This window comes from Girardinichthys multiradiatus, chromosome 21 (assembly GCF_021462225.1).
Source record: "Girardinichthys multiradiatus isolate DD_20200921_A chromosome 21, DD_fGirMul_XY1, whole genome shotgun sequence".
In the NCBI taxonomy this organism is placed as follows: Eukaryota; Metazoa; Chordata; class Actinopteri; order Cyprinodontiformes; family Goodeidae; genus Girardinichthys; species Girardinichthys multiradiatus.
In genome coordinates this window covers 26,735,543-26,761,383 of record NC_061813.1, presented here as the reverse complement: position 1 = coordinate 26,761,383, position 25,841 = coordinate 26,735,543, and the positions used below count along the sequence as shown (strand labels likewise).

Below are 25,841 nucleotides of genomic sequence, written 5' to 3'. Positions count from 1 at the left end.
GAGGTTTGCCAGAAGCATGTGACTGCACTTGCACCCGGTTCTCAGCCGTGTCGTGCTCAGTGAAGCCGAGAATAGGATCTGACAGGCCTGTGGGGTTAACTCAGTCAATGGTACGCTCATCTCCTCTAAAACTCAAATCTGTGCAGTGCAGCCACCCCTCTCCATGTTTTTATTACCACCTCTCATCTACTTCTTCCTCACTCCAACTTAGTTGCATCACTTGACCAGGAGATGTATGTATGAGATGGCATGAACTCCTTGTGTGGTTCTTACTCAGTTTGAAACAGGATTATTGATTGGATAGATTACTTATCTACTGTTCCTTGTTAGTATTATACAAAAACAAATTATCCACAGCTCACAGAAGCCAAAACAAAGTTTTATAAACCTGATGAACTGAAGTTATTTCTGTTTCAAGGTGTGAAAAGGTAACTAAATAGAAAATATTTTCCTGTGGTTTGGTCTGAAAACATGATGCAAGAGCTCAGGCAGAAATACATTTAGGATTTTCCTTTTTCTTACCTCCGTTTTAGAAAAGCACTTTATAGTTTGGTGCAATAAGAATCAGCCCCATGTACAATACTTTACACTAGCCTCCTTATCACACACTTTTACACAGGGCCTTGCCTTCCCTTTCTCCGCTTTGTTTTCATGTCATGTGTTTTATTGGGATTATGTTATGGACCAACACAAAATTGTGAAGGGGAAGGAAAAGAATGCATGCTTTTAACCCTTTTTACGAATACAAATCTGAAAAGTGTGGCATGCATTTGTATCCACCTTCTTCACTCTTATGCCCCAAAATAAAATACAGTGCAGCAAATTCCCTTCAGAAGACACCTGTGTCTGTGTAAATACAACTTTCCTGTGAAGGCCTCAGGTGTGTTAGAGAACATTAGTGCACAAACAGCATCATGAAGACCAAGGAATACAGCACATGGTTTAGGTAGGAAATTATAATACATTTTAAAGCAGAATATGGTAATAAAACAATATTTTAAGCTTTGAACACCCCGGAGCACGGTTAACAAAAAATAGTCTGGAACATTTGTTCCAGTCTATTTTTTTTGCCTATTAAAAAAAAGTCCGTCTACCTAAACCAACCGGTAGGGAAAGAAGAGCATTAATCACCAAAGCAGCTAAGAGACCCAGTTTAACTCTGGAGAAGCTTCAGAAATCCACATCTTGTCCACAGTTCACAGTTTGTATATGAGGACAGTACGATCAGTTGTACTCGTCATACTCGTATTCGTCGTCTTCCGCTTGTCCGGGACAGGGTCGCTGGGGCAGCAGACTCAGCAGAGACACCCAGACGTCTCTCTCCCCAGACACCTCCTCCAGCTCCTCCGGGGGGAGTCCAAGGCGTTCCCAGGCCAGCCAAGAGACACAGTCCCTCCAGCTTGTCGTGGGCCGTCCCCTGGGCCTCCTCCCGGTGGGACGTGCCTGGAACACCTCCTGAGGAAGGTGTCCAGGAGGCATCCAGTATAGATGCCCGAGCCACCTCAACTGGCTCCTCTCGATGTGGAGGAGCAGTGTCTCTACTTCGAGCCCCTCCCGGATAGCCGAGCTCCTCACCCTATCTCTAAGGTTCCTGGCCACCCTACGGAGGAAGCTCATTTCAGCCGCTTGTATCCGGGATCTCGTTTTTTCTGTCCTGACCCAAAGTTCATAGCTATAGGTGAGGGTAGGAACGTAGACCGACCGGTAAATCGAGAGTTTTGCTTTTCGGCTCAGCTCTCTCTTCACCACAACGGACCGGCACAGCGCCCCCATTACTGTGGCAGCCGCACCGATCCGTCTGTCGATCTCCCGCTCCATTCTTTCCTCACTCGGGAACAAGACCCCGAGATATTTGAACTCCTCCACTTGAGGCGGGAACTCCCCTCCAACCTGAAGAGGACAAGCCACCCTTTTCCGGTCGAGTACCATGGCCTCTGACTTGGAGGAGCCGATCTTCATCCCAGCCGCTTCACACTCGGCTGCAAACCGCCACAGCGCATGCTGTAGGTCTTGGCTAGAGGGGGCCAGCAGGACCACGTCATCTGCAAAAGGAAAGAGACGAAATCCACTGATCCCCAAACCAGACCCTCTCTGGCCCTTGGCTGCGTCTAGAAATCCTGTCCATAAAAGTTCTGAACAGGACCGGTGACAAAGCGCAGCCCTGCCGGAGTCCAACATGCACCGGGAACAGATCCAAATTAGTGCCGGCAATGCGGACCAAACTCCTGCTCTGCTCGTACAGGGACCAGATGGCCCCTAATAAAGGGCCCCCAATTCCATACTCCTGGAGCACCTCCCACAGGGCATCACGAGGGACACAGTTTAATGCTTTCTCCAGGTCCACAAAACACATGTGAACCGATTGGGCAAACTCCCATGTACCCTCGAGTACCCTGTAGAGGGTATAGAGCTGGTCCAGTGTTCCACGGCCGGGACGAAAACCACACTGCTCCTCCTGATGCCGAGGTACGACTATCGGCTGGACTCTCCTCTCCAATACCCTGGTGTAGGCCTTACCAGGGAGGCTGAGGAGTGTGATCCCCCTGTAGCTGGAACACACCCTCCGGTCACCCTTCTTATGAAGGGGGACCACCACCCCAGTCTGCCAGTCCAGAGACACTGTCCCCGGCCACCACGCAATATTGAAGAGACGTGTCAACCATGACAGCCCCACAACATCCAGAGATTTGAGGTACCCATGGCGAATATCATCCACCCCCAAAGCCTTGCCACCGCGGAGCTTTTTAACCACCTCGGTGACTTCAGCCTGGGTGATGAAAGAGTCCAACCCCGAGTCCCAAGCCTCTGTCTCCACCAGGGAATGCGTGATGGCAGGATTGAGGAGATCCTCGAAGTACTCCTTCCACCGCCCGATAATGTCCTCAGTGGAGGTCAGCAGCCTCCCACCCCCACTATAAACAGTGTTGGCGAAGCACTGCTTCCCCCTCCTGAGGCGCCGGACAGTTTGCCAGAATCGCTTCGAGGCCAACCGGTAGTCCTTCTCCATGGCCTCACCGAACTCCTCCCACGCCCGGGTTTTTGCCTCTGCCACAGTCCGGGCCGCAGCACGCTTGGCCTCACGGTACCCGTCAGCCGCCTCAGGAGTCCCACAAGCCAACCACAGCCGATAGGACTCCTTCTTCAGCTTGACAGCATCCCTTACTGCCGGTGTCCACCACCGGGTTCTGGGATTGCCGCCGCGACAGGCACTGCAGACCTTACGGCCGCAGCTACGGGCAGCAGCATCGACAATAGATGCGGAGAACATGGTCCACTCGGACTCTGTCTCCAGCATTCCCCAGAATCTGGTCAAAGCTCTCCCGGAGGTGGGAGTTGAATACATCCCTGGCCGAGGGCTCCGCCAGGCGTTCCCAGCAGACCCTCACTATGCGCTTGGGCCTGCCAAGTCTGTCTGGCTTTCTCCTCCTCCAGCGGATCCAACTCACCACCAGGTGATGATCAGTGGACAGCTCAGCCCCTCTCTTCACCCGAGTGTCCAAAACATGCGGCCGAAGGTCTGATGATACGACAACAAAGTCGATCATCGACCTCCTGCCTAGGGTGTCCTGGTGCCAAGTGCACTGATGGACACCCTTATGTTTGAACATGGTGTTCGTTATGGACAATCCGTGACTAGCACAGAAGTCCAATAACAAAACACCACTCGGATTCAGATCGGGGAGGCCATTCCTCCCGATCACGCCTCTCCAGGTGTCACTGTCGTTCCCCACGTGGGCGTTGAAGTCCCCCAGCAGAATAATGGAGTCCCCGGGAGGGGCACTATCCAGCACCCCCGACAGGGACGCCAAGAAGGCAGGGTACTCTGCACTACCACTCGGCCCGTAGGCCGAAATGATAGTCAGAGACCTCTCCCCAACCCGAAGGCGCAGGGATACAACCCTCTCATCCACTGGGGTAAACCCCAACACGAGACGGCTGAGCTGGGGGGCAACAAGCAAACCCACACCAGCCCGCCGCCTCTCCCCGTGGGCCACTCCAGAGTAGAAGAGAGTCCAACCCCTCTCAAGGAGATGGGTTCCAGAGCCCATGTTGTGCGTGGAGGTGAGCCCGACTATTTCTAGTCGATATCTCTCGACCTCCCGCACAAGCTCAGGCTCCTTCCCCCCCAGCGAGGTGACATTCCATGTCCCTAGTGCCAGCCTAAGCATCCGGGGATTGGGCCGCTGAGGTCTCCACCTTCATCCGCCACCCAATCCTCTTTGCACCGGTCCCTCACGGTTTCCCCCGCAGGTCGTGGCCCCACTGCGGGATGGCCTCGCATCTCTCGTTCGGGCTTGGCCCGGCCGGGTCCCGCAAGGAGCAACCCGGCCACCAGGCGCTCTCCGGCAAGTCCCGACCCCAGGCCTGGCTCCAGGGTGGGACCCCGGCTCTGCCGTACCGGGCGACGTCACGTGCCTCGATATATTAGTCCTCATGAAGGATTCTTGAACCGCTCTTTGTCTGACCCGTCACCTAGAGCCTGTTTGCCATGGGAGACCCTATTAGGGGCATTTAAGCCCCAGACAACATAGCCTCTAGGATCATTTGAGCACTCAAACCCCTCCCCCACGTTAAGGTGCCGGTTCAAGGAGGGGCACAGTTTGTATATGAGGACAGTACGATCAGTTGTGCACTCCACAATATTTTATTTTTATAGAATACTAGGAAGGACAAAATTGGCCAGGCAATGTCCATATCCAAATACATTTCTTTGGTGCTGTTTGGTCATACAAAATTAAGAGAAAATAAGCTGAGGTTTGTGGTTGCTATGTAACAGAATGTGGAAAATGTTGAAGTGGCAAAATTACAGTTGCAAGACACTGTATTTTCTTTGTCTGTGTTCCCATTTTGACTCTTTATAGAGAACTGAAAGCTCTTCTCTTTTTATTTTTATTAATGCACTTAGCATGATTGCATGATGTTCCAGCCTTAAGGTGTTCTTCCTAAGGCTGGCTCGGTGGCTGAGGTCCACCAGTAAATAGTCTTTAAGTTGCAATTCTGTGATTAGTACCTTTTTTTTTTTTTTGGGTCTGGGGGATTATGGCATTATTGGCACATTACAGAGGAGGTTGTGTATGCTACTTAACCCTGCTTCAAGTGCTCCCAAACCCCCTTTCATTATTCTTATAGGCCTTTGTGTACAGACCGAATCCTGTTAGGATAAGACGAGGAGTTATCTGGGCTCGACTCCCTTCTTTTTGGCCGCCCCTCGCTGGAAGTGGGCTCTGGTGGAAAGGAGAGACGATGAACGGAGCATTTCTGCAACTGCTTTGTTCTAGCCACAGTCTTGTGGTGTTCTCTCCCAATCGTATGAGCCAGCTTGTGTTACTATAATCCCCTTCTCTCTTCCCTGCCATATCCAAACACACACATACACACACGTCTGACAGCTGTGTTTGGTTAGGTAAATGCCTGTGGCACCCCCCCCCCAAAATGCCCCATCCCACCACCAATCCCTCCCTCCAGCTCCTTTTTAGATGCGTCTCTCAGCTCCCCCATGCCCTGGCTTCCTACTGTTACACAGTGCACCGCAACCTACCAGATGCCCAGCTTGAGAAGAGACAGTTCTGCAGTGAGAGACGTGCAAAACTCTCCCAGGACCCCTTAAGATGACCAATATGGATCAGTAACAAGCAGCTTTTTACTTTACTTTGTCCTCTGGGGAGATTAAGCTCTGATGTTACAGCTAGAATATGCTTTTTAGCACATCAGCTTGACTGCAGTAATAAAACTGCCCACTGCATTAAAGCATGAAGCACCTGGTTCCGGCTGGAGAAATTATGAGGGGTCAGCAGTATACCGCAGTGCCTCCATGTTTTAGTATTTGCACCCCTTACTAGTGCAAAAATTACTTGCTTTAATCAAATCTCCCTCTGGATGTTAAGGGAGCTGGTCAAACCCTAGCACCTCTTTTTAGATCTGAGGTCTCTGCTGACATTTATGATATTTAATAGGGTTTGTATTAGGAGGTGGGTTCTGTGCATGCTCTGCTCAGCAGACAGGTTGAAGTGCGAGGTCAGTGACAGCATTCTCCCTGCTTGCCACGCCACCCCAGCTGCCCCCGAGATAATTGGCATTGCTCTGAAATACGCAGCCCTTCATGTAGGCTTCAAACCCCCAGTCGTCAGGTCTAAAGCCAAGTTTTACTCTGGCTCCTTCACAGTTGTGTGGGCAGCAACACCACCTAGACAGAGTCAACACCACTGCCTGAGACTTAATACATTCCTGATCTTGCAGCAGGCTGGATTTATGAGGTGCCTCAATTTTCAGTGGTTCAGCTTCAGGTTGTCAAAAGGTTTCGTCTGTCGACTAGCAACGCAGTGGGCGCTTGCAACATCAAGCTGAACTGTCCCCTGCACTCATTCTTCATCCTGTTCTCATTCTCTCTACAGAGCAAAGGCCTACAAAACTCCCAAGACCTATATAACCCATTTCTGTCAGTGCGCGACAGAACAGAATCATGTACATGCCCTTTCTGTCTGTGCTGTAAAGCTTTACCTTTTCTGGTTTGAGGATGTAAATCCCTTCAGATCCTTACTCCTCACTGGCATGTTCTTGTCTCGGAAATTGTTTTCCTTTCAAAAACACATCAAATATATTAATGAAACAAAGGGAAGTTTGTGATAACAAGGTATAGAAAATGTTGAAAACTGAGGTTTCAATACTGCTGGAACTTTCAGCTATAACGTTCCTATGGCTTACAGTCCACTTAATTAAAGTGTTGCACCTCTGAACTGATGGTCATCTGGCTGAAAGAAGGCTATGCTGTAATGTAGCAATTAAAGGAGCACCACTCAACATTTTTATAAAGGTCAGTGTGACTAGGTTTGGCTTGGTATGATGCGTTCACTGACCGGGAATAAAGATCTGATTTTTCAATTTCTGACCAGGTCAGGATCAATCAAAGTGGAAATTGTCCAAATCCAGTCAATTTGTCATGGGGTCTATCTATTATGTTTAGTTGAAAACGAACATTAAATGAATTTTACCATTTGCTTTACCATTTGTATCAAAATTAAGCTAAAAATAATATGTATGAATATATGTTGCTATGGTATGCATCAGTAGAAATATTTGTTGCCTTCCTGTTACAAATAAAAATAATTGGATCATGTTAAAGAGATTTGATGCTGTCAAGCTACTATTTTTACTTAGGGTTATCATACAGTCTCGTTTTAGTCATTTTCTTCCACCCTTAAAACTCCTGCATTTAAACTCCCACAGTGACTCTACAGGATCTGAACTGATTAGAGAGCTTCTGGGTTCATGGGTACAACAGAGGCATTTCTGGGTTTGTGGATGGAACAGAGAGAGAAGAGGAGGGGGAGAGGTTAGCAGGAAAAGCAGCAGCATGAGATGAGCCACACTGTAGGGTGGGAGGGGAGCAGTAGTGACCATGTGTGCATTGGCTGAGGAGTTAACGCCGGCTACCCTGTGGGGCCTGAGCACTCGTCTTGGACTAACATGGACTGTATTTTAAACTTAAATGGCCAGCAAAATGCCAGCCGGGGCTCTCCACACTTCCTTCCAGACGCACAAGGTCAACAGGAGAGCTACACAGGAAAGCAATGTGTTTTTTAAGTCCAGCTTGGCAGCCTCGTCCTGCCAGCTTTACAGAGCAGATGTGACTCCTTTAGCTCTAAGCCCCTGTGTTATACGGGCTACAAAATGTTCATCTGGCAGTAACAGGTTTAGCAGGCTTTGTTTCGTTTAATGCTGTTGTCCACTGCATTTCCTTACTTGAAAATTTGATCCCAGGACTCCAGATGAGACTTGTCCCAGCTTGATTGCTATTGAAGGAATAGGGTTTTGTTCAAGACAGAAAATGTTCAGAATTTGCACCACGCCCTGCTCAGGGTTTTATTAGGCTGCTCACACGTAGCACTTTGGGGCAAACTACTAATTTCCTTTTTCTTTTTTTTTTTTTTTTTTTTGCTGGAAGTAGTTGTAGATGCAAAAGCAATGCTTCTGGTTCCTCATAAATATTGCATTATTAAAACACTGCTCCATGTTCTCCGTGTGTGTGTGTGTGTGTGTGTGTGTGTGTGTGTGTGTGTGTGTGTGTGTGTGTGTGTGTGTGTTTGTGTTTGTGTTTGATGGACCAGTGTTCTTTGCAAGACAGCCAAGGCAATAATCTTGGGAGCCACTTGTGTTTACTCGGCCCCTGAATAGAGGTTGTTATCAGCCCCGGTCACGTTGCATGTTCTCATTCACGTTCGCTCAGATACACTTGCGCATAGACATGCACTCACATGCACACAAAAAAGACAAAACAAGGAGCCTCTTTTCGAACACTCCTACACACATACACACACGCACACACAAATGCTTTTCCCCGAGTGGTCCTGTAGAAGGGCACGCCTTTGTCAGCAGATGTCAGGACGCAGGTGTGTGTTCCTGCGCCTCTCGCTTCAGTCGTTTCATCCTCTTCTCCAGAGGCGGCCCATTTGTCCGTGGCCCTGTTTCATTTCAGCCTGCTCCCACCTCTCCCTACACACCAGCCAGGAGGAGACGCCAGGAGAGAGGAGTCAAAAATCAACCCCCCTCCAACATGCACTTGATGCTGCCTCAGTGCACCAGCTGAACCTTTAGGTATTAGATTAAAAGAGCCTTGGGTTTATAAATTGCTGTTAAAACATCTTTACCAACAACGTTGTATTTCTTGATGCACTGATCATAGATTTCTTTTGGCCAGTTTCTGATCACCGTTTTTTGTAAATGTGTCCTGCTGATAAGATCTGTAATTAACGAGATAACTTTGTTCTACTTTCTAGATAAATGGCAAAATTAACTGTCTTAACAAAAAGTGTTTATAATAAAGTAAAATATTTTTTTTTATATTAAAGCTTATTAACTAACTTACTAACTTAAAAAAAAACTATTTTTACTTAAATCCAGAAAAGCACCATATCACAATCTATATTTACTTGTATAAGATCCATTCTAAGCTCCGATTTACTGTTTTTAAGATCATCACTTCACTCAGCAGGACTAAAAAGGAGTCTTAATTAGCTGTTCTGTCACCAATCATTAGGCCCGAGCAGGAAAACTGCAAGGGCCTATTGTAATTGCTCGAATTCTTATTGTTTTTTCCGTTGCCTCTTTGCGGGCCAATATGGGGACTTTGCCAAGCCCCTAGATGCACACGCTTTTACCCAAAATTGTCCCCCGCGTGAAATTCTTGATCCTTAATGTCCTCGTCAGTGGGCGTGGCCAAACCACTTAGCCACACCCCCAAACGTGAGATAGCCCGAACCGTAAGGCGTAGAGATCTGAAATTTGGCACAATGCTAGAGCTCCTCAAACCAAGAAAAAAAGTCTCTTGGGGGTATGCCCTAAAATGCACAGGAAGTCGGACATTTTGGATTAAAGGCCAATTTTTGCCCATTTTTCACTTTTACTCACCTCGAACTTTAACGAACTCCTCCTAGGGATTTGGAGCTATCAGCTTCATATTTGGTCTACATGCAGTTAAGGGATGGGGGATTAAAAGTTATCAAAATCGTGAGTTTTTGGCCATGTTTAGGGGGCGTGACCGGGCCACGAACTTGGCGTTCGAGCCCAAAGTGAAAACTTGCAATAACTTTCCAAAACAAATTCAAAATCACACCAAAGTTGGCATGAAGGAGGACCTTCGGGTTCCCGACGAACAGGAAGTCACTTTTTTCACTTGGAAAGGTGCCTCTCTGACCCTCTTGACCCAATCAACTTGAAAGTGTGTCAGAAGACAGATAACTAGTGGGTCTAACTTCGTTTGAGGCACAGTGACTTTTCATAAAAGGGCGTGGCCATGACGGCACGGCGAAGTCAGACGTCACGCCATGGCCATACGTTTGCCTCTAATTTCCACATAGATCATCTGATCTGCACCAAAGTCAATGTGATTGATCCTAGTCCAGTCCCTAACAAAGATCTGATGACATATTCGGTGGGCGTGGCCTAATTCGTCCACAGCGCCCCCTACAAAATTTCAAAAAATTAGCCCCAAGCCATGCTTTGACCGAAGATTCTGAAATTTGGTACACTTATGTATCTTCTCAGGACCTACAAAAATGTCTCTTGGAGCATTGGTCTAAACCTCACAGGAAGTCGGCCATTTTGGATTTAAGTTGCCATTTTGACCCTGTTTTGGCCGTTTCTAACCCGCATATCTGAGCGAACTCCTCCTACAGCTTTTGACTTAGAGATTTGAAAACCACTCAGTATACTCTTAAGGGATTGGGGATCAAAAGTTATCAAAAGCTTTTTGATACATGAAAGCGTGTGGGCGTGGCCACACCTCAAAATATGACTTCTTGCCATAAAACATTAAATTGATATAGCTCCTACAAGGAAAGTCACAGACAAATGAAACCTTCTGGGATTGATCTGCCTCTAGGCCTCAACAATATTCACTGATCAGATGCTGACATCATCGAAGCCCCGCCCCCTGAGAACAGGAAGTATCACGTTTTCCTTTACAGAGTCAATGTTTGATGTTATTCACCTAATCAATGTGAAACTGTCCCAAGTAACAGATTATATGATGCTCTTAGACAGTCCACAGTACTTACTGCTTTAGCTGGAGGGTGTGAATATGATGGCGTGGCGAATTCTGATGTCACGCCACGGCCATACGTTTGCCTTTAAATTACACATGCATTCACTCCAAACTGAATATGCTTGATCTTTGTCAGCCCCCAAACAGCTCTATTGGATTACATTTAAATTTGGATCAATAGCGCCCCCTAGGACACTTCAAGGGCTATGTCTCCCTCATACATCATCGAATCCACTTGAAATGTAGTATACATGATCATGAGTTAATGATGGACATTTTGACACAGTCAATTGATGATTTTGTTTTAGCCCCGCCCACAAACAAACAAGCGACTGCAGTGTTCTTCTGGAAGGTCCGATTTACTTGAAATTTTGAATACTTTTTGCCAGACCGAAACTCTGCATGACCGAAGATCATATGACATGTTGCTCAAAGTGCCACCTACTGGCGACGCGGTCGCTGCGCTCAGTTGCGAGGGCCTTCAACGCTGCTTGCAGCTTTAAATAATTATTTATATTTGAACCAGAGGTGACATTTCCTGTGACTTTTTTTGCTGTAATTTGTGAAATTTCTTTACTAAAAAAAGTTATGAGATGAGCGATGTCTTAAAAAGTCTAGAAAAGTATGACATTTGATTTAACTGTTCTCCAAATCTCCAAATGGAAAAATTCAGATTGTTTTATAGATTTTAAAAAAATCAGTATTTCCAAACTTTATTACTGAAAGTTAAAATTTAAACAAAATCTAAAGTTATTTTAAAAAATTAAGTTTTTACTGTGATATTTATTTGAATGATACACATTTTTTGTTGGCTATGTTGAAAAAAAGTGTCGGTTGCTAACAGATTAAAAAAAAAGGTTATATTGCTGCTTTTAAGGCCTTTATGTTTCAAACTGGACCCATGATTATTTGGTTGCATAAACTAAACCCTTTATACCCTTTTTTGGGAATTTCTTTCCAAGGAGTCACATATGGGGATCTCTATTTAGGTTTAGTCCAGATTTTTTGAATATCATAGCCTTTAACAATCTAGTTTTTGAAACGAAAAGAAAGAAAAAGAAAGCATACCTTTGATGCAAAGCAGTATCAGAAGGTAGCTTCAGCTCTGTTTTATGATTTCATTAATAATTAAAACCCAGGTTGGTGAATGTTTTTTCCTTAAATGTCCATAATGCCATAAACATTTATGGAAACATTTACAAAATTGAGTCTGAAAAAGTTTGGAAAGTTTTGAGACGGGCAATTCATATTGGAGGAAATATTGTAATTAAAAACATTTTGGAAAGTTGATTCTTTGCGAAGAAGATGAAAAGTATTTTTTTATTATTTTTTTAAATCCCTTGACGGGAACAAGAAATTTTCAGACCTTTTTAAAAGCAGTAAAAGTTGCTGGGATCTGTCATTGGCAGTCTAGGAACCTCAGCAGTTTTCAAAAGCTTAATACCATCAGGGACGATTGGCAAAAGTCACAACCACACACGTTTCCACACTATACTTCTTAGGTCCACTCACAGATGGTGCAAAAAGATGATTTTAGGCTGCTCCTTTATATATTTCCAACACCCCCCTCCCCCACCACAACCAGTACTTCCCCCAAGACGCCTCATTGCGGCCGTTAATGACTTCTGCAGTGTAACCATTTAGGGAGTGCTAGGGGAGAATGAGTGTAGTATTTATCAACATGCGCGATAGGAGGGCTTGAATCCGGGTGCTCAGGTGCGCTCTTCCATGTGCCTGCATGCACTGCTCAGTTTTTCTCTCCTCAGGGCTCTTTTATATTCAAAAGTTTAAATTTAAGAAGCTCATTAACGCAGTTCATAGGTACGCAGATCGCTTAGCAACAGGCCTGCCAGCATAGGTAAATGACCGATAACTATGCTGAGAACTGAGGACGGGGGCCAGACAGACATGAAGGCTTTCTCATAACAGCCGTTGACAGTGTCTGAAAGTAGCCTCGGGGCATTCATCCCGCTGCCCGCCCCCCCCCAATCCGCCGTCGCTTTCCTTTTGCTCCAGTCCAGGCCTGCGATCCGACAACAAAGAAAGAGATGTGTTTAGCAGGCAGGTCTTTGCCGGTTTACTCCTCCTGTCTACTGAAGCGGAGAAGTGAAAGACGCTCTGTGTCTTCTGTTCGATGTCTCTCATTTCTCCTCCTTCGCATTCTGTACTCCCCATCTGCCACCAACCCAATCCAACACCTCCAACCACCTTCCCTTCATTTATCTATCTGCCCTGCGGGGGCGAGAGAGGAAGGCTGATGTTTTTACAAAGCTGGTTTAGCTGTAATATTTGATGGGCTACGTTTTGTCAACAATACTGGGAGCTGCAAATATTTCTAGCAACCAGAACAACAAAAAAAATGCATTATGTAGCATTTGAATATGGGTTAGAGTACGATATGTGAGCTTTAACGGATTTACCATCTGATCCATCATCTGCTTAATCGTTTTATAGCAATTTCAGAACTTAGAAAGCCATTTTAGATTTTTAGCCTATTAAGTCTCTAATCCTAAAATCTCCTATGAGGGAGAGCTTACATGATTGTGTTCTATCCAGCCACTATTTGGAAAGTGCAGGCAGTCCAACTTTATTTTGTTTATATATATTTTTTATTTTTTACAACCACAGAATCTTCATCCTGTCAAGTTTTCTGTCTCCAGAAATGTAGAGTAAGGGTAATAAGGTGAGATGATTTGGAGAAGTCTCTGTGAGTCATTGCCAAGTGACAGGCACAGACCGACAGGCAACAGGAAGCAAGGGCTGCTTTGTGGACAGACTTTTTGTCTTGCCCATAATTGATTGGGCCACCCCAGGGAAATGGATCATGTAGTTTAGCATTATTTCCCGCTTTTTCCCAAGACCGGATAGAAAGAAGACGTTGTATATTAATACCACATAAACAGTGATGATCCGTAAAAGGTGGATTTGATGTGCCAGGAATCATTAGTGTATAAATCTGTTGATTTTTCAAGTGGCCCCTCATGGGTTCTGTTGCTCTTTCTTTGAAATTGTTAGCTAGAGTCATGGACCACAGCGCAGTCTCAGGGTTGCTTAAGGTGAAATTCCTCACCAATTGCCTGTGGTTGTAAAGTGAAACTGCAGATTTTTTTGGTTATGGTGCTTATCCAAATTATTCATACTCCCGTGAACCTTTTCGCTTTTTATTGAGTTACAATCACAAATCTCAGCCTATTTTATTAGGATTCTATTTAATAGACTAACACAAAGACGTGTGTAACAGGAAGATTCAAAGAAAATATTTTTCCCATAAAAATCTGCTTGGCATTCACTCTTTTTACTTTGCGGAACAACTTTTTGCTGCGATTACAGCAGCAAGTCTTCACAAGCTTTGGACATCTAGGGATACATTATTGCTTATTCTCCTTTTGTAGAATATTTCAAGCTCTATCACCTTGAGTTGAGAGCAGTTGTTATCAGTCATTTTCCAAGTTCTAAGATTTTTCTTACATTTGTGTCCTCTACCCAGCTTGTGTCAAGCTGCAAATGACAAAATTTGTGAAACGCACAACTAATAGCTATTCTTCTCTTAGATTCTCCCACCTGAGCAGTGGAGTCTCTGCAGCTCTTCTAAAGTTACCTTGTTTGACTTGTCAGTTTAGGTGGACAGCCATGTCTTAGTATGTTTCCAGTGGTTCACATGTTCAATTTGCTAATTAGGTGTGCTTCTGAAGACACTTGATTACACTGGAGTTTATTGAGGCTTATTAGAGTACAGATGCACACCACACCTTTTAGATGTTATTAGTTACAAGAAATTTGAAAGAATGTCCTACTTTCATGCTACTTTCCTTTTGTCCATCATGTAAAATCCCAAAAAATTCATTCAGATTTTTGATTGTAACATGACAAATGTGGACAGGTTCCCTCCTGTTCTTTAGCCTTTGCATCTGCTTAGATCTATAGCCAATATGCGGTACAGGTCCAGCGGTTATCCTGGAGATGCACCCTCTATGTTGCCAGTGGGTAGCGTTGCAGAGGGTGGTTAACACGTATGCCTGTAAATAATTTGTACTCCATTAAAGTTTAAAACAAGCTGAAGCAGCCATGCATATTTAACCTCCACCTCTCAGCAGAAATTGAAAGCTGGTAAAATATTGAATTACTGAGAGAGCAGAGCAGACCAGGATGCAACAGTCATAATAGTTCACACCTTACCTGCAGTCATCTGGTGTTTCCCTTGCAACATCGTTTTTGTTTGTTGTTTTTTTTTTACATATTGGTTGTGTGTCTGCATCAGCCGTGTGCCAAAAAATGGCAGAAATTTGTTACGTGGAAATTGTGAGCTGTCATTAGCTGAGCATATGGCAGATGTTTATTATAAAAGTCGGAGGTCCTCAGCGGAGAGTTTTGTGATATGATGGGAGTTTATTATCATTTGCGGCAAAAAGTCTTGCGTCTGCAGAAAAGTTGGATTCTGTCTGCTATTTTCCATCAATTTGTCCGGCTGCTGCAGCAGCCTGTGACGATGAAACGGATCCAGAAGAGAGGAGCGGAGGGAAGGAAAATTGTGAGATGCCAGAGCTGGAGTCTCATAGCAGCTAGACTGGACAAAAGACTCTTTTTTTTTTTTATTTATCTGAATTTGTCTGCTCTGTGTTTATTTCTAGATATCTCTACTTTAATTTGAATCATGGTTAATGTTTGCTGGAGTTCAGAAACCAGAAAATGTAAAAAAACAAAAACAAATCAGATAACATTATTGTGCCGAAGCGTTGATAGACCTACTAAACATGTAGGTTTATCTTGGTGTTCTGAATCAGTTTGAACCCATAATTTGCAGTGATTTCCTGTCAGCATGCCCAAACTGCATTAACCGGGTTAAGCAGCACCACAAAGCAGTTTAAACGCCCCGCAGTCGCTTCGGAAGGCATGAGGCTTTCCTGCTAACTGCTGCTGCCACAAATCACCTCCTATCAGTTCTCTGGAAGCACAGAGTAAAGCAGCAAGCATCAGCTCATAGCTGTAGGGCTTATACACAAACCGGCTCTTTGCTTTTATTAAATTTAATCCGTTATACCCCAAGCTGGCCCTGTTTCACGTGATTCTCTGGCTGATTTTCAGCTTTTGTGTTTAAAATTGTATATCAGAAATTACCTAAGGCTGCACTAGCTTCTTGTGTTTTTTTTCCCTTTCATCTTTCTCTGGATTCAGGAACTGATTTCAGAGCAAATTAAAAAATAAACTATTCTGTGACACAATGACTGTTTCCACAATTCATGTGTTAGCCTTTGCCTCTCAAAGCCACTGGAGTATTTGTTATACGGTTTTCAACGCCTCACTTCTTTTATCCACATTTTTCCTTCCCAGAGCTTTCCATCAGATGAAGGGTGGCCGTTCGCCAAGTACCTGGGAGCGTGTGGGCGCATGGTAGCTGTCAACTACGTGGGCGAGGAGCTGTGGAGCTTCTACAATGCGCCGTGGGAGAAGAGGGTTGACCTGGCACGCCAGCTGATGGACATTGCCGAGCAGCTCACCAACAATGACTTTGACTTTGCCCTGTACCTGCTAGATGTCAGCTTTGATAACTTTGCAGTTGGCCCTCGGGACGGAAAAGTCATCATCGTTGACGCTGAAAACGTCCTGGTGGCAGACAAAAGACAGATAAAGCAAGGTGAGTGTTGATGTCTAGTCGTTTATTATCACTTGACCACTTTTTTCTTTCTGTCACGAGGTACCAAAATGCATCTTATCAAAGATGTGTAAAACAAGAAAAGACATACTTTTTGTTGCAGTACTATAATTTTATTTAGTGGGGGTGAAAAACTCCCATGTAAAGATAAAATAGTTTTTTAACATGAATGTAAAATGGATTTCATTTTGGTTAATTCAAATAAAGCAGATGTGTGTGGATTTTATTCAGGAAATGAGATGACCATGAAAAAGGCTGATTTTGGGAGGTTCCAGGATTCATTTTTTTTTATTTTTTTTTTTTAATCATTATTCTCTCTGATGAGCTTTTTCAGTTGTCAGACACAACGCATCCACAGCATGATAGACCCTCTACCGTACCAAACAGTGGGCAGGAGGTGCTTTTCCACATATTCATCCTTTCTTTCACACCAGTCTGGGGTGTTTGTTGCTGGAAAGCTCAATCTTAGTTGTATCTGACCAAAGCCCACTGTTCCAGTTAGAGTCTTTGTAGACTGTAGCAAACTCCACATGTTCACATTTGGGACAATGAGATGGCTTTACTCCCAAGAAGCAGCTGGCATGTAAATAAATTCTAGATGCTTGTTATGAAGACCTGGTCACTCCAAAATGCCATTCTTTGCCACCGTTCTGTAACGGCCTGGTCTGTCACAGTTTCAGTTTCATATAAAACCTTTAAGTTAACCCTTTGACAGTAGATACAGACACGTTAGGGCGATAAGCTTTTTTTCTGTAGTCAGTTCCAGATTCCTAAATATTACAACACATTTGCCTTAATTGAATAGTCTGTTTTCTTGTCTTTCCCATTTTGAAGAGAATTGTGCAGCTTCCGCTAAAGGCCGAACATGACCTGAAGCATGAAGCATTGACCGTAGTTTGGATTTTGTAGAAATAGGATTCTAATAAAGAAGCACTGAGAGTTTTAGGAATGGCCTCTTGAGACTGTAAGGGTAAATTTGCATATGCTGGAAGTCTCCTCTCTTCTAAGAATATACTCATCGAGCACCCCCACTGCCTCTAACACATGTGTCTCCATCAAAGCAAAGATTGTTCAGATAACGAGCCATATCTGCTGCCCTAGATTTTTGCCTCTTGGAAGAAAAAGGGCCCATAACAAGGTCCAGGAAAGCTATACATCACACCCTGATTGCTGCTGCTTGCCTCCCATCAGTCTTTCTTGCAGGGGCCACTTCAGAGAGAGTGACGGTCACCTCGTCCGGCACTTAGATTTGTCCTCTTGCTGAAATCCTATTAAAGTGATAAACTATTGTGTTGCTAGATGTTGAGGTTTCATTGTTGTACCCTGTGACGGATATGAGATATTGCTTGCAAGTGAAAGGGAGCCTGTTTTCCTTTTTTTGCGCGCATAATCGAAGCATTGTGATAAAATTGTCCTGGGATGAAGTGCCATTTTGCCAAATTACTAGCTTCAACTCCAGGGGACAACAAAGTAATGCAGAATGTGTGAAGGAACTCCAACATCCCTGCAGTTTTTCGCTTGAATTTTTGCTTCATTTCCTGTGCGATTATGCTTGTGTGTGTTCGTGTGTTTGCCTTCCCCAGAAGTGTGTATATTTATCGTATTGCCAAGAGCTGCAATTTTCCAGCCTGTCACCGAAGCCCTTTGCCAGTCCCGGAGCACAATCCAGGTTGATACTCCCTTTGTCTGGCCCGACACATTTAGAGCCTGACAACTCAAGCTGCTTACCCCTGGCCTTTCAAAGCTTAAGCCTCAAGTTTATTTGCTTACTGCATGTTTGTGTGTGTGTGCGTGCAGCAGGAAGGAGTGGGGGGGGATCATGGCGGTAATGAGCATTACTAGGTCACGGCCGTGCGGCGAACAGCAGTAGAAGACAGGCTCCAGGAACAGAGAATCCAATCCCTACAATTAGAGCATGAGCCGGGAAAGCGAGCTGAAACGTGTGATGCCTGCGTCATCGGTCCAAACTGAAGCAAATCGATTTGTAAATCAAACACGCGGAAAACAATGCGTCGTTTCACCCTCTTACTAGAATCATCCATATGGATGAAGGGGGTTCCGGAGACAGAGTTCTGTGCCCTTTTTGTCTGCACAGTCCAGTAGTGCAAAGGTGCAATCTCCCTATGATTGAGCTTATAGCCTCTCTGGATGGTTTGACAACACTCATATAACTCATTCTCCTCGTTTCCCCACACTCTCTCACACTTGTCTGCGTTCCCAAAATCCGACTTTCTCTTTTAAATGTCAACAGTAAGGCTATGCTAACGAGGGCTCAGGCCATGCGTCCCAACTCTGTGCAACCTTGTGAACCCAGAGGAGTGAGAAGAATGCGTACAAGTCCTGTCTGAGCTCTTTAACATGGAAGACACGCGAGACACATAGGGCTCGACGGTCGCACCTCGTCTGATGCGGCCGCTGATTTGAATTGAAAATGATTTAGTTTGCTTTGTAAATCTACCCTGACCTACAGGTAGAAAGAAACCTAGGTAGATCCAGGTGCCTTGTATAAAATATTCACACCCCTTGAGCGTTTTCATATTGTTTCATGGTAAAACCACAAGCTTCAACATATTATATTGACCAACACAAATGAGTGTGTAATTGTGACTTATTAAAAACACTTTTGCTCACCGCTGTATTAGGCCTCATAACTTCCTTGTGGCCTTTTGTTAAGACTCAAAATACCTGTTCCTTTGCTCATCTCTGTCCTTGACTAAATGTCTCTTCCTACCCTTTTATTTCTCCGAGGTTTCTCTGACTGGTAAGTAGAAGAACAGGACACTCTCCCGATGCCATCTGTCAATCAGTGCTGAGGTGTGACGCATGACCGCCTCTGAAGCATTAATTGCTTTTCACCTCACCTCGCTGCGTTTTCGTGTACATCCTTATATGCGTCTGTGCGCAGATATATCCATCTTCATCACCCACACTGATTGAGGTTGATGTGCCTCTCTTTGGGGGCCCCCTCAGTGGGTTTTCCCCCCTTCTCACTAACAGGCCAGTGCTGGATGTTTGATTGAGTTGTTCTGATGAGCCAGAGGAGAAGTGCATTATAGTGCCTGCTACACTGATTATATGTTTGCATCCTCTGGGTCTCCTCCAGTCTACCATCAGTGTTATTGATCTGCTTTTAATGCGCAAACCAATAGCTCTCTCATCATTCCATTTTTTTTTTTTTTTTTTTTTTTTTTTTTTTTTTTTTTATTGCCTCCCTTTTTTCCTCACCCAATCCTCTAAATAGAATGAAAAGGGAAAATAAAATGAGCAGGGGAAATAATTTTATTTGCTCTGTAAATCAAGTAAAAGGGTTCATTTCTGTCAAATGAAACTGCAGACGGTTGTTCGGCTGTGAGCTTTAAAAAAAAAAAAGGATTTTTCTCAGTGGCTGGAGATGTTTTAAGAGTTTATTTGGTTCTCTCAGTTGCTGGTTAAATTCTTGGAATTTTCAAATAAACTCTTTGAACAAAATCTGCATAGTTGGATGCATTAAAAATATAAATGACATCATTTTCTTTTTATTTTTTTTTTTAATTTTATGTTTTTGGAACCTGTTGACACCAATTTTAAGCCAATTCAGATTTTAAGATGGTTAACAGCATTCAAAGCGTTTTTCTATGCTTCGTGCCTTGATTGGTCTATATTAGTTTTATTTAGGAAAGAGACAAGATGACGTTCTGCTGCAAGAGGAAATTGAGTTACTTCATAAATATTTGCTGTAATTTTAACAAAATATTTAATCTGAGGTTTATGATTCCTCTGCAATTTTATATTTGCAATTTGCATATTTAGCACTGGTAAATGTAACCGAATGTCTGTGTTTTCATAAAGAATTTCCCACAATCGTCAGGTTGAAATTTCTAAATGGTAAAACGGCAAAATTGCTGTCAAAGGTTCAGCCTTCTTGTTATCTTCTGAAGTCTCACTCTTTGGTGACCAGATTCTGGCAGTGTCTAGCCTAATCCTTTTTGACTGGTAACTGGTCGGTTGGAAGCTCTAAAATCAAATCAGTTTTGTTTTTAAATTTTGTTTTCTTAGAGTGCCAGGGGCTTAGCGGGTAGAGCAGGTGCTCTGTGTAACAAGGCTGTTCTGTGCACCTCTCTCTGGGTTCGACTGCAGGCCATTTGCTACATCTCTAACCTTCCTCTCTGCTCTCTTTCCTGTCCAGTTAACATAAAGTAAAAGCCAGAAAACTCTTATTGTAAGAAAATCCAGTCTTTTTCTGGTCGACGAATACGCCATACATAAGCATCACAAAATCATGCTAGCAACAGCAGACTTCGTTGCTTTGGTTTGGAGGCTGTTACTGAGTGAAGACATTTAGGGTTAGCCATTTTCAGTATCAGCAAGAGGTTGTAAGATGTTAGTTAAAAGAAAACCTGATTTTCTTTGACACGTTCAGATGTTTTTCTGTTTATTCAGGCTGCAAGAGAGAGCAAGGCTTTCACCAGATAACAGGATGGCTTAACAGAATACAGAAAGGTTATCATTTTTAACGTCTTTCTACCATGGAACATGCTGGATTTAGAAGTGTTGGCAGCTTTCTGAAAATCTTAGAGTTAAAATAAGGATTCTAGGAAATACAAACAATGGGTGCTGTTTATGTAATGGTAGTTATGCTAATCGCTAATATAAGATGCTAGGCCAGTTTAAAATGTCTACTCCAGTCATTTTTTTAAGGCTTAAACCACATTTAGAGTGACTTTTTCCTCACGTGTGGTATGTTGCCCCCTCTGCTGATAATGACCTTTCAGCGGGAAGCTAGAAAAAAATATCCTGATTTCTGTCTGATATCTGTGTTATGATGGTTCTTGAAAGGAAATCAGAATTGGTCAAAATTGGTATCAGCAGATCAGAGCCTTACAAAAACGAAAGAACATTAATCAACCAAAAACTCTTGATCATTGTACCTCAGGAAAAAATCAGATGTCGGTGTCAAATGTATACATATAGCACATTTAAAATGAAAAATAAGGTGGACAATAGTGTTAATGTTAAACCATTGAGCAATGAAACTAAATAAAACATGCATAACATGTTAGCACGGTGAAATGCTTCAAATATCTACTAAATGCTCATGCTTTTGATATCAAAAGCTAAAAGGTAAAAGAGTGTTAACCAGTAATTTCATTGCTCCTATATTATAAGTGGAGAGCAATATTGAACAAGGAGTCTCACCCACTGGAAAAGTCTAATATTTTTTCGTTTATGAATTCACCTTTTCAAATTTTGATTTAAAACTCCTGAAGTAGAAATTACTCAAGCTTTTTGTTCACACAATAACAAAAAAAAAGAAAAATTATAGGCACAAAAAAGTTATTTAAAGATTTTTTTTAACCACTGTTTAATTGACTTTGTGTGTCCGCCTGCAGACAAGCCGGAGAATTACGACGTGTGGTACGAGAGCCGCTTCGAGGAGTGCGACAGGGAGGCCTGCCTTTCTTTCTCCAAGGAGGCCCTGTGTTCCCGGGTCACTGTGGACCACAACTACTATGCCGTGTGCCAGAACTTGCTGTCGCAGTACGCCACGTGGCGGGGAACCACCGGAGGCCTCCTTCACAACCCGCCTGCTCACATAGCCAAAGACGGACAACTTGAGGCTTTGTTGGACGAGTGCACCAAACCTAAAAAGCACTACGGCCGCTTTCAGGCGGCCAAGGAACTGCGTGAATACCTCACACGGCTATCTGCCGCGTCCTCCTCTGCCATGGCAAGGTAATGCATGGGGTCGGCGTTGGCCTGACGCTTTGGGACATGATTTTTGTACTCTGTGTCTCTGGACTCTTGAGCTATCGGTTCTTGTTCATGATGTCATTCGCTCCCTTGGAGCAGGAAGGAAGAGTCCAAATCAAACTTTGCTAAAGGCCTAGCTTTTACCTTGACTTTTCCCCTTTGTATGGGAGGAGTGTGGCACTGCAAGAAATCTTGACTGAGGCAGGAGAGCAAGGTTACAAAGTTAACCTCCCGGCTCTCGGTGTGGGCTACCACCTCCGGAGCAGAGATAAGAAAGGGCTTTGGTAAGCGCATCCCGCATCGGAGCCAGGCTAACACAAACCAACAGTATCCAAGCAACAGCAGCAGTAACATCACACATCCTAGATGATGATTATTATTATTTTCCTTCTTATGCCTCAGTTTATTCTTTTACACCATTATAAACCTTAAGATCTACTTCAGTCATAGTTTTCCTGTTTGGAAGGATTGATTCTGTTTTGCAGGGCTGAATTGAAGTCACTTGAGACATGTTGTTTTTTTGCTGTGTTGTGGCTCTTTATGTTCTGTAGCATTGCTGCCTGGAAGGTGGAAGTAGCATGAATCACCTGCTGCAGGATGGCAGGAAAGGCCAAGGGAGAGGAGGCGAAAAAGCGGGTTGGAAGTTTTGAATTTCAGTCGAATTAAAAAATATATATATATAAAAAATAAATAAATAAAAAAATCACAGATACTAATGTTCATGTACAGGTACATCTCAATGATTGTCAGAAATCATTAAAAAGTTCATTTTTTTTAGGATAACAGTTCAAAAGGTAAGATGCCTATATATATATTTATAACTTAAATTTGATGAGTTACAGCTTACAGCTGATAAAAACCCAGAATTTGTATTTCAGAATACTACATAAGACTAATAGAAAAAATATTAATACAGAAATGTCAGTCTGCTGAAAGATATCTCAATATATGACACATATATGCATTGAATACTTTGAATTGTTGCATCAATTCAGCACAGCATGGAGACGACCAAGTGAACGAAGCTCAGGCTGCCTCATTAATTGCCTTCTGCTCATCTGCATCGTTGGGTCTGGTGTCTCCCATTGTCCCTTTCACAATACTCTGTAGATTCTTTGTAGGGATCAAGTCAGACCAGTTTTCTGGCCAGTCAAGCTCAGTGATGCTATGGTAGGCATTGGTAGTTTTGGCAGGGTGGGCGGGTGCCAAGTCCTGCTGGAAAATGAAATGAAATTAGCATCTCCTCCATAGTGCTTCTCACCAGTGGGTAGCAAAAAGTGTCCTAAAAGACGAACGCCAGCAGATTACTTGGCTGCCAAAATCATCAATGACACTGGAAAATGTAAGATTGGCCCTCCAGCAACTGGAATTCTGCATCTCTCCACTTTTCCAAATGAAATACAAAATTTTCTTTTAGAAACTGGGACCACAGAGCAACAATCCAGACTTGTTTTCTTTTTTTTTTTTCCTCCTTAGGAGTGGCTTAACACAAACATCAATTATAGCCCATGTCCTGAATACGTATGAGTATCGGTTCTTGAAAAACGAACTCCAGCTGTAGTGTATGTCCATGAATTTCTCCCAAAATCTTCAATAAACTTTGCTCCACAATCCTTCTTTTTCTGACCCTTTTTCCATCCACTAAACTTTCCATTAATGTGCTTGGTTACAGTGCTCAGCATCTTTAGCAATGACTATTTGAGGCTTACCCTACGCATGATTCGGCCTGAATGTTTCTGTATTTAAATAAAACAAAACAAAACCTCTGTTTATCGGGGCTGTGGGAGATTAGGAAACCATGCAACATTTGATCATTTTGGGTGATGCTTCAATAACGATATGACTTGGATTAAATAAATAAATAAGTAAAAGGTGTTTATGTCTTTCTGCTTTGGGTCCATAGCAAACATAGACACCAGATTATAAGTCAGTGAAACAACTTGATTGAGTCGCTTAATGTGTTTGGTTACCTCCTCTTTACCTTCTACAACCTTCATATGTTGCATCAAAAAACAAGTGTCACCAAATTATTACTATCATAGAGAGCCTGAATGCATGTTATTTCAAAAAATGTGCTTATTGCAGTCCAGGCTGTTGGTTTGCAATATGCATGTTGGGTACTACAATACTGAGAAAAACCATTTGTTATTTATTGTGCAGCCCCATTTTAGGTGGTTTTCAACTTTTCTGAAAAAAACATAAAAAACTAATTCTGCTCTTCATTAGCTATTAAGCCGTAATTATCCATATGATCTAAAACAAATGCTTGAAATATGTAACGCTGCGTGTGGTAATTCCTTATATCGCACAAGTTTTTGAATTGAATTACTGAAAGAAATGAACTTTTTGATGATATTCTAACCCATTGAGATGCACCTTTTCTATTTTCCAGTCATTCAGTTTTCAGGTTTCAGGATTGTGGCAATCATTTTGTTTTTCTGTGTGGATTATTATTATTATTATTATTTTCTTTTTATTAGGAATCAGAGATGCTGAGACAGCTGCTCATAGGAAAAGGAAGGTGATAATTGGACTGTGGCAGTCCCTTAATGCAGATGTGCCGATACCAAAGAGGCGGTTTGTAATAAGAGACCACACCTTTTCTTATGGTTGGTCCACACTCTGAAGAAGGGACTGAATACTGATTTGTTCCCCTAAACAATGATCAGCCATAGCTGTTCTGAACAATCCCTTTTTACATTGTTGGCCTCCAGCAGAATTGATAAATGATCTGTTAGACACTTTTTCCTCCATCAGTGTCATAAAACCACTTAATTTAAAAGAAAATTGAGTGATTCTAAAAGAACTAGAACACATGATTAATTCCCATTCTATTTTCCCTTCTTCATCTTGATTTGATGAATGAATCCTATTGTCAGACTTCTCCAAGTGCCGCTTAATGCAATAACCTCTGTCGGGTCAATGGTGTTAAAAAAAAAAAAGGGAATGAAGATATCTTTTAAAATTGCTTTCTTGTTCCAGAAATGGCTTCCAGACCTGCAGTTTTTAAAATTTTGCAGCTCAGAAATCTCCCCGTTAAATATTTAAACACTCCGCACCACTTAGAGCTTGGGGATGATTTTACACTCAGTGGACCAACAAATTAAAAGCATAATCACAAATACAGGCTCATTTTGCTTTTGGTTCATGGGACACGTTCCTTAAAATAATTTGGTTTAAAAAGGAGAACAGAAGTCTGCCTCGAAAGCCCATTTGTTGTTTTTGGTTTTTTTTTCTGACTTTTTGATGTCATGAGTAGGATGCTAAATACCCAGTGGAGGTTTATTTAATGCAGACCATGGGAAAGCTCACATGTTAGACTGATATGACTCTCGCCAGCTAGGAAAAGCAATAAAGACAAGCTTGGCTTCTGGAGTTTTTTTTTTCTTCTCCCTTTTGTTTCAACTCCCATCATTTGTTGTGACAGCTATGTTTCTGTTTCCCCATGTGTCGGATATAAGGAGGACATTGAATCTAGAGGGATTTGTTCATGCGTAACTTACTGTCCACTTTTGTACTGTAATTTTATTTTGAGTATTATATCAGCGTTGTCTGATTTTTCCTGTGCCTTTCATTCAAAAGTTGTATTTACAACTTTTAGTGGATTTAAATATTAAAATAAATGAAGATATATATATATATATATATATATATATATAGATATAAATATACCCATGCTCTGTGTGGACTCTTTTTGAATCAGATTCTCTTTTCTAATGTTTCTTTTGATTTAACTCTAGTTTGGTTTTGTTTTAAAAAATTGATTCCCTGTAGCACAGCTGGATGTCAATGTTTGCCAAATCTTTTATAGTTCTCCTTTGTTTTTATCTATTATATCTTCATCTTTCCTCATATTAGAAGCCCAGGCTCTCTTTTTGTTGTGTTCACCACTCAACTTACATGCAAGTCCTTCTCTTTTTA

At 43.0% G+C, this 25,841-nt stretch overlaps 1 protein-coding gene across 1 annotated transcript in view; it reads left to right on the top strand.

The window, feature by feature from the left end:
- The window catches only part of dipk2ab (divergent protein kinase domain 2Ab), a 43,643-nt gene extending 18,052 nt beyond the window's left edge, over positions 1–25,591 (top strand). Inside the window, exons 3-4 of the mRNA XM_047350192.1 lie at positions 15,869–16,172; positions 21,560–25,591. Coding sequence (XP_047206148.1) covers positions 15,869–16,172; positions 21,560–21,906 — 651 coding nt within the window. The 3' untranslated portion in view covers positions 21,907–25,591. The remainder of the gene's footprint in view (positions 1–15,868; positions 16,173–21,559) is intronic.
- The last annotated feature ends 250 nt before the right edge of the window (positions 25,592–25,841 follow it).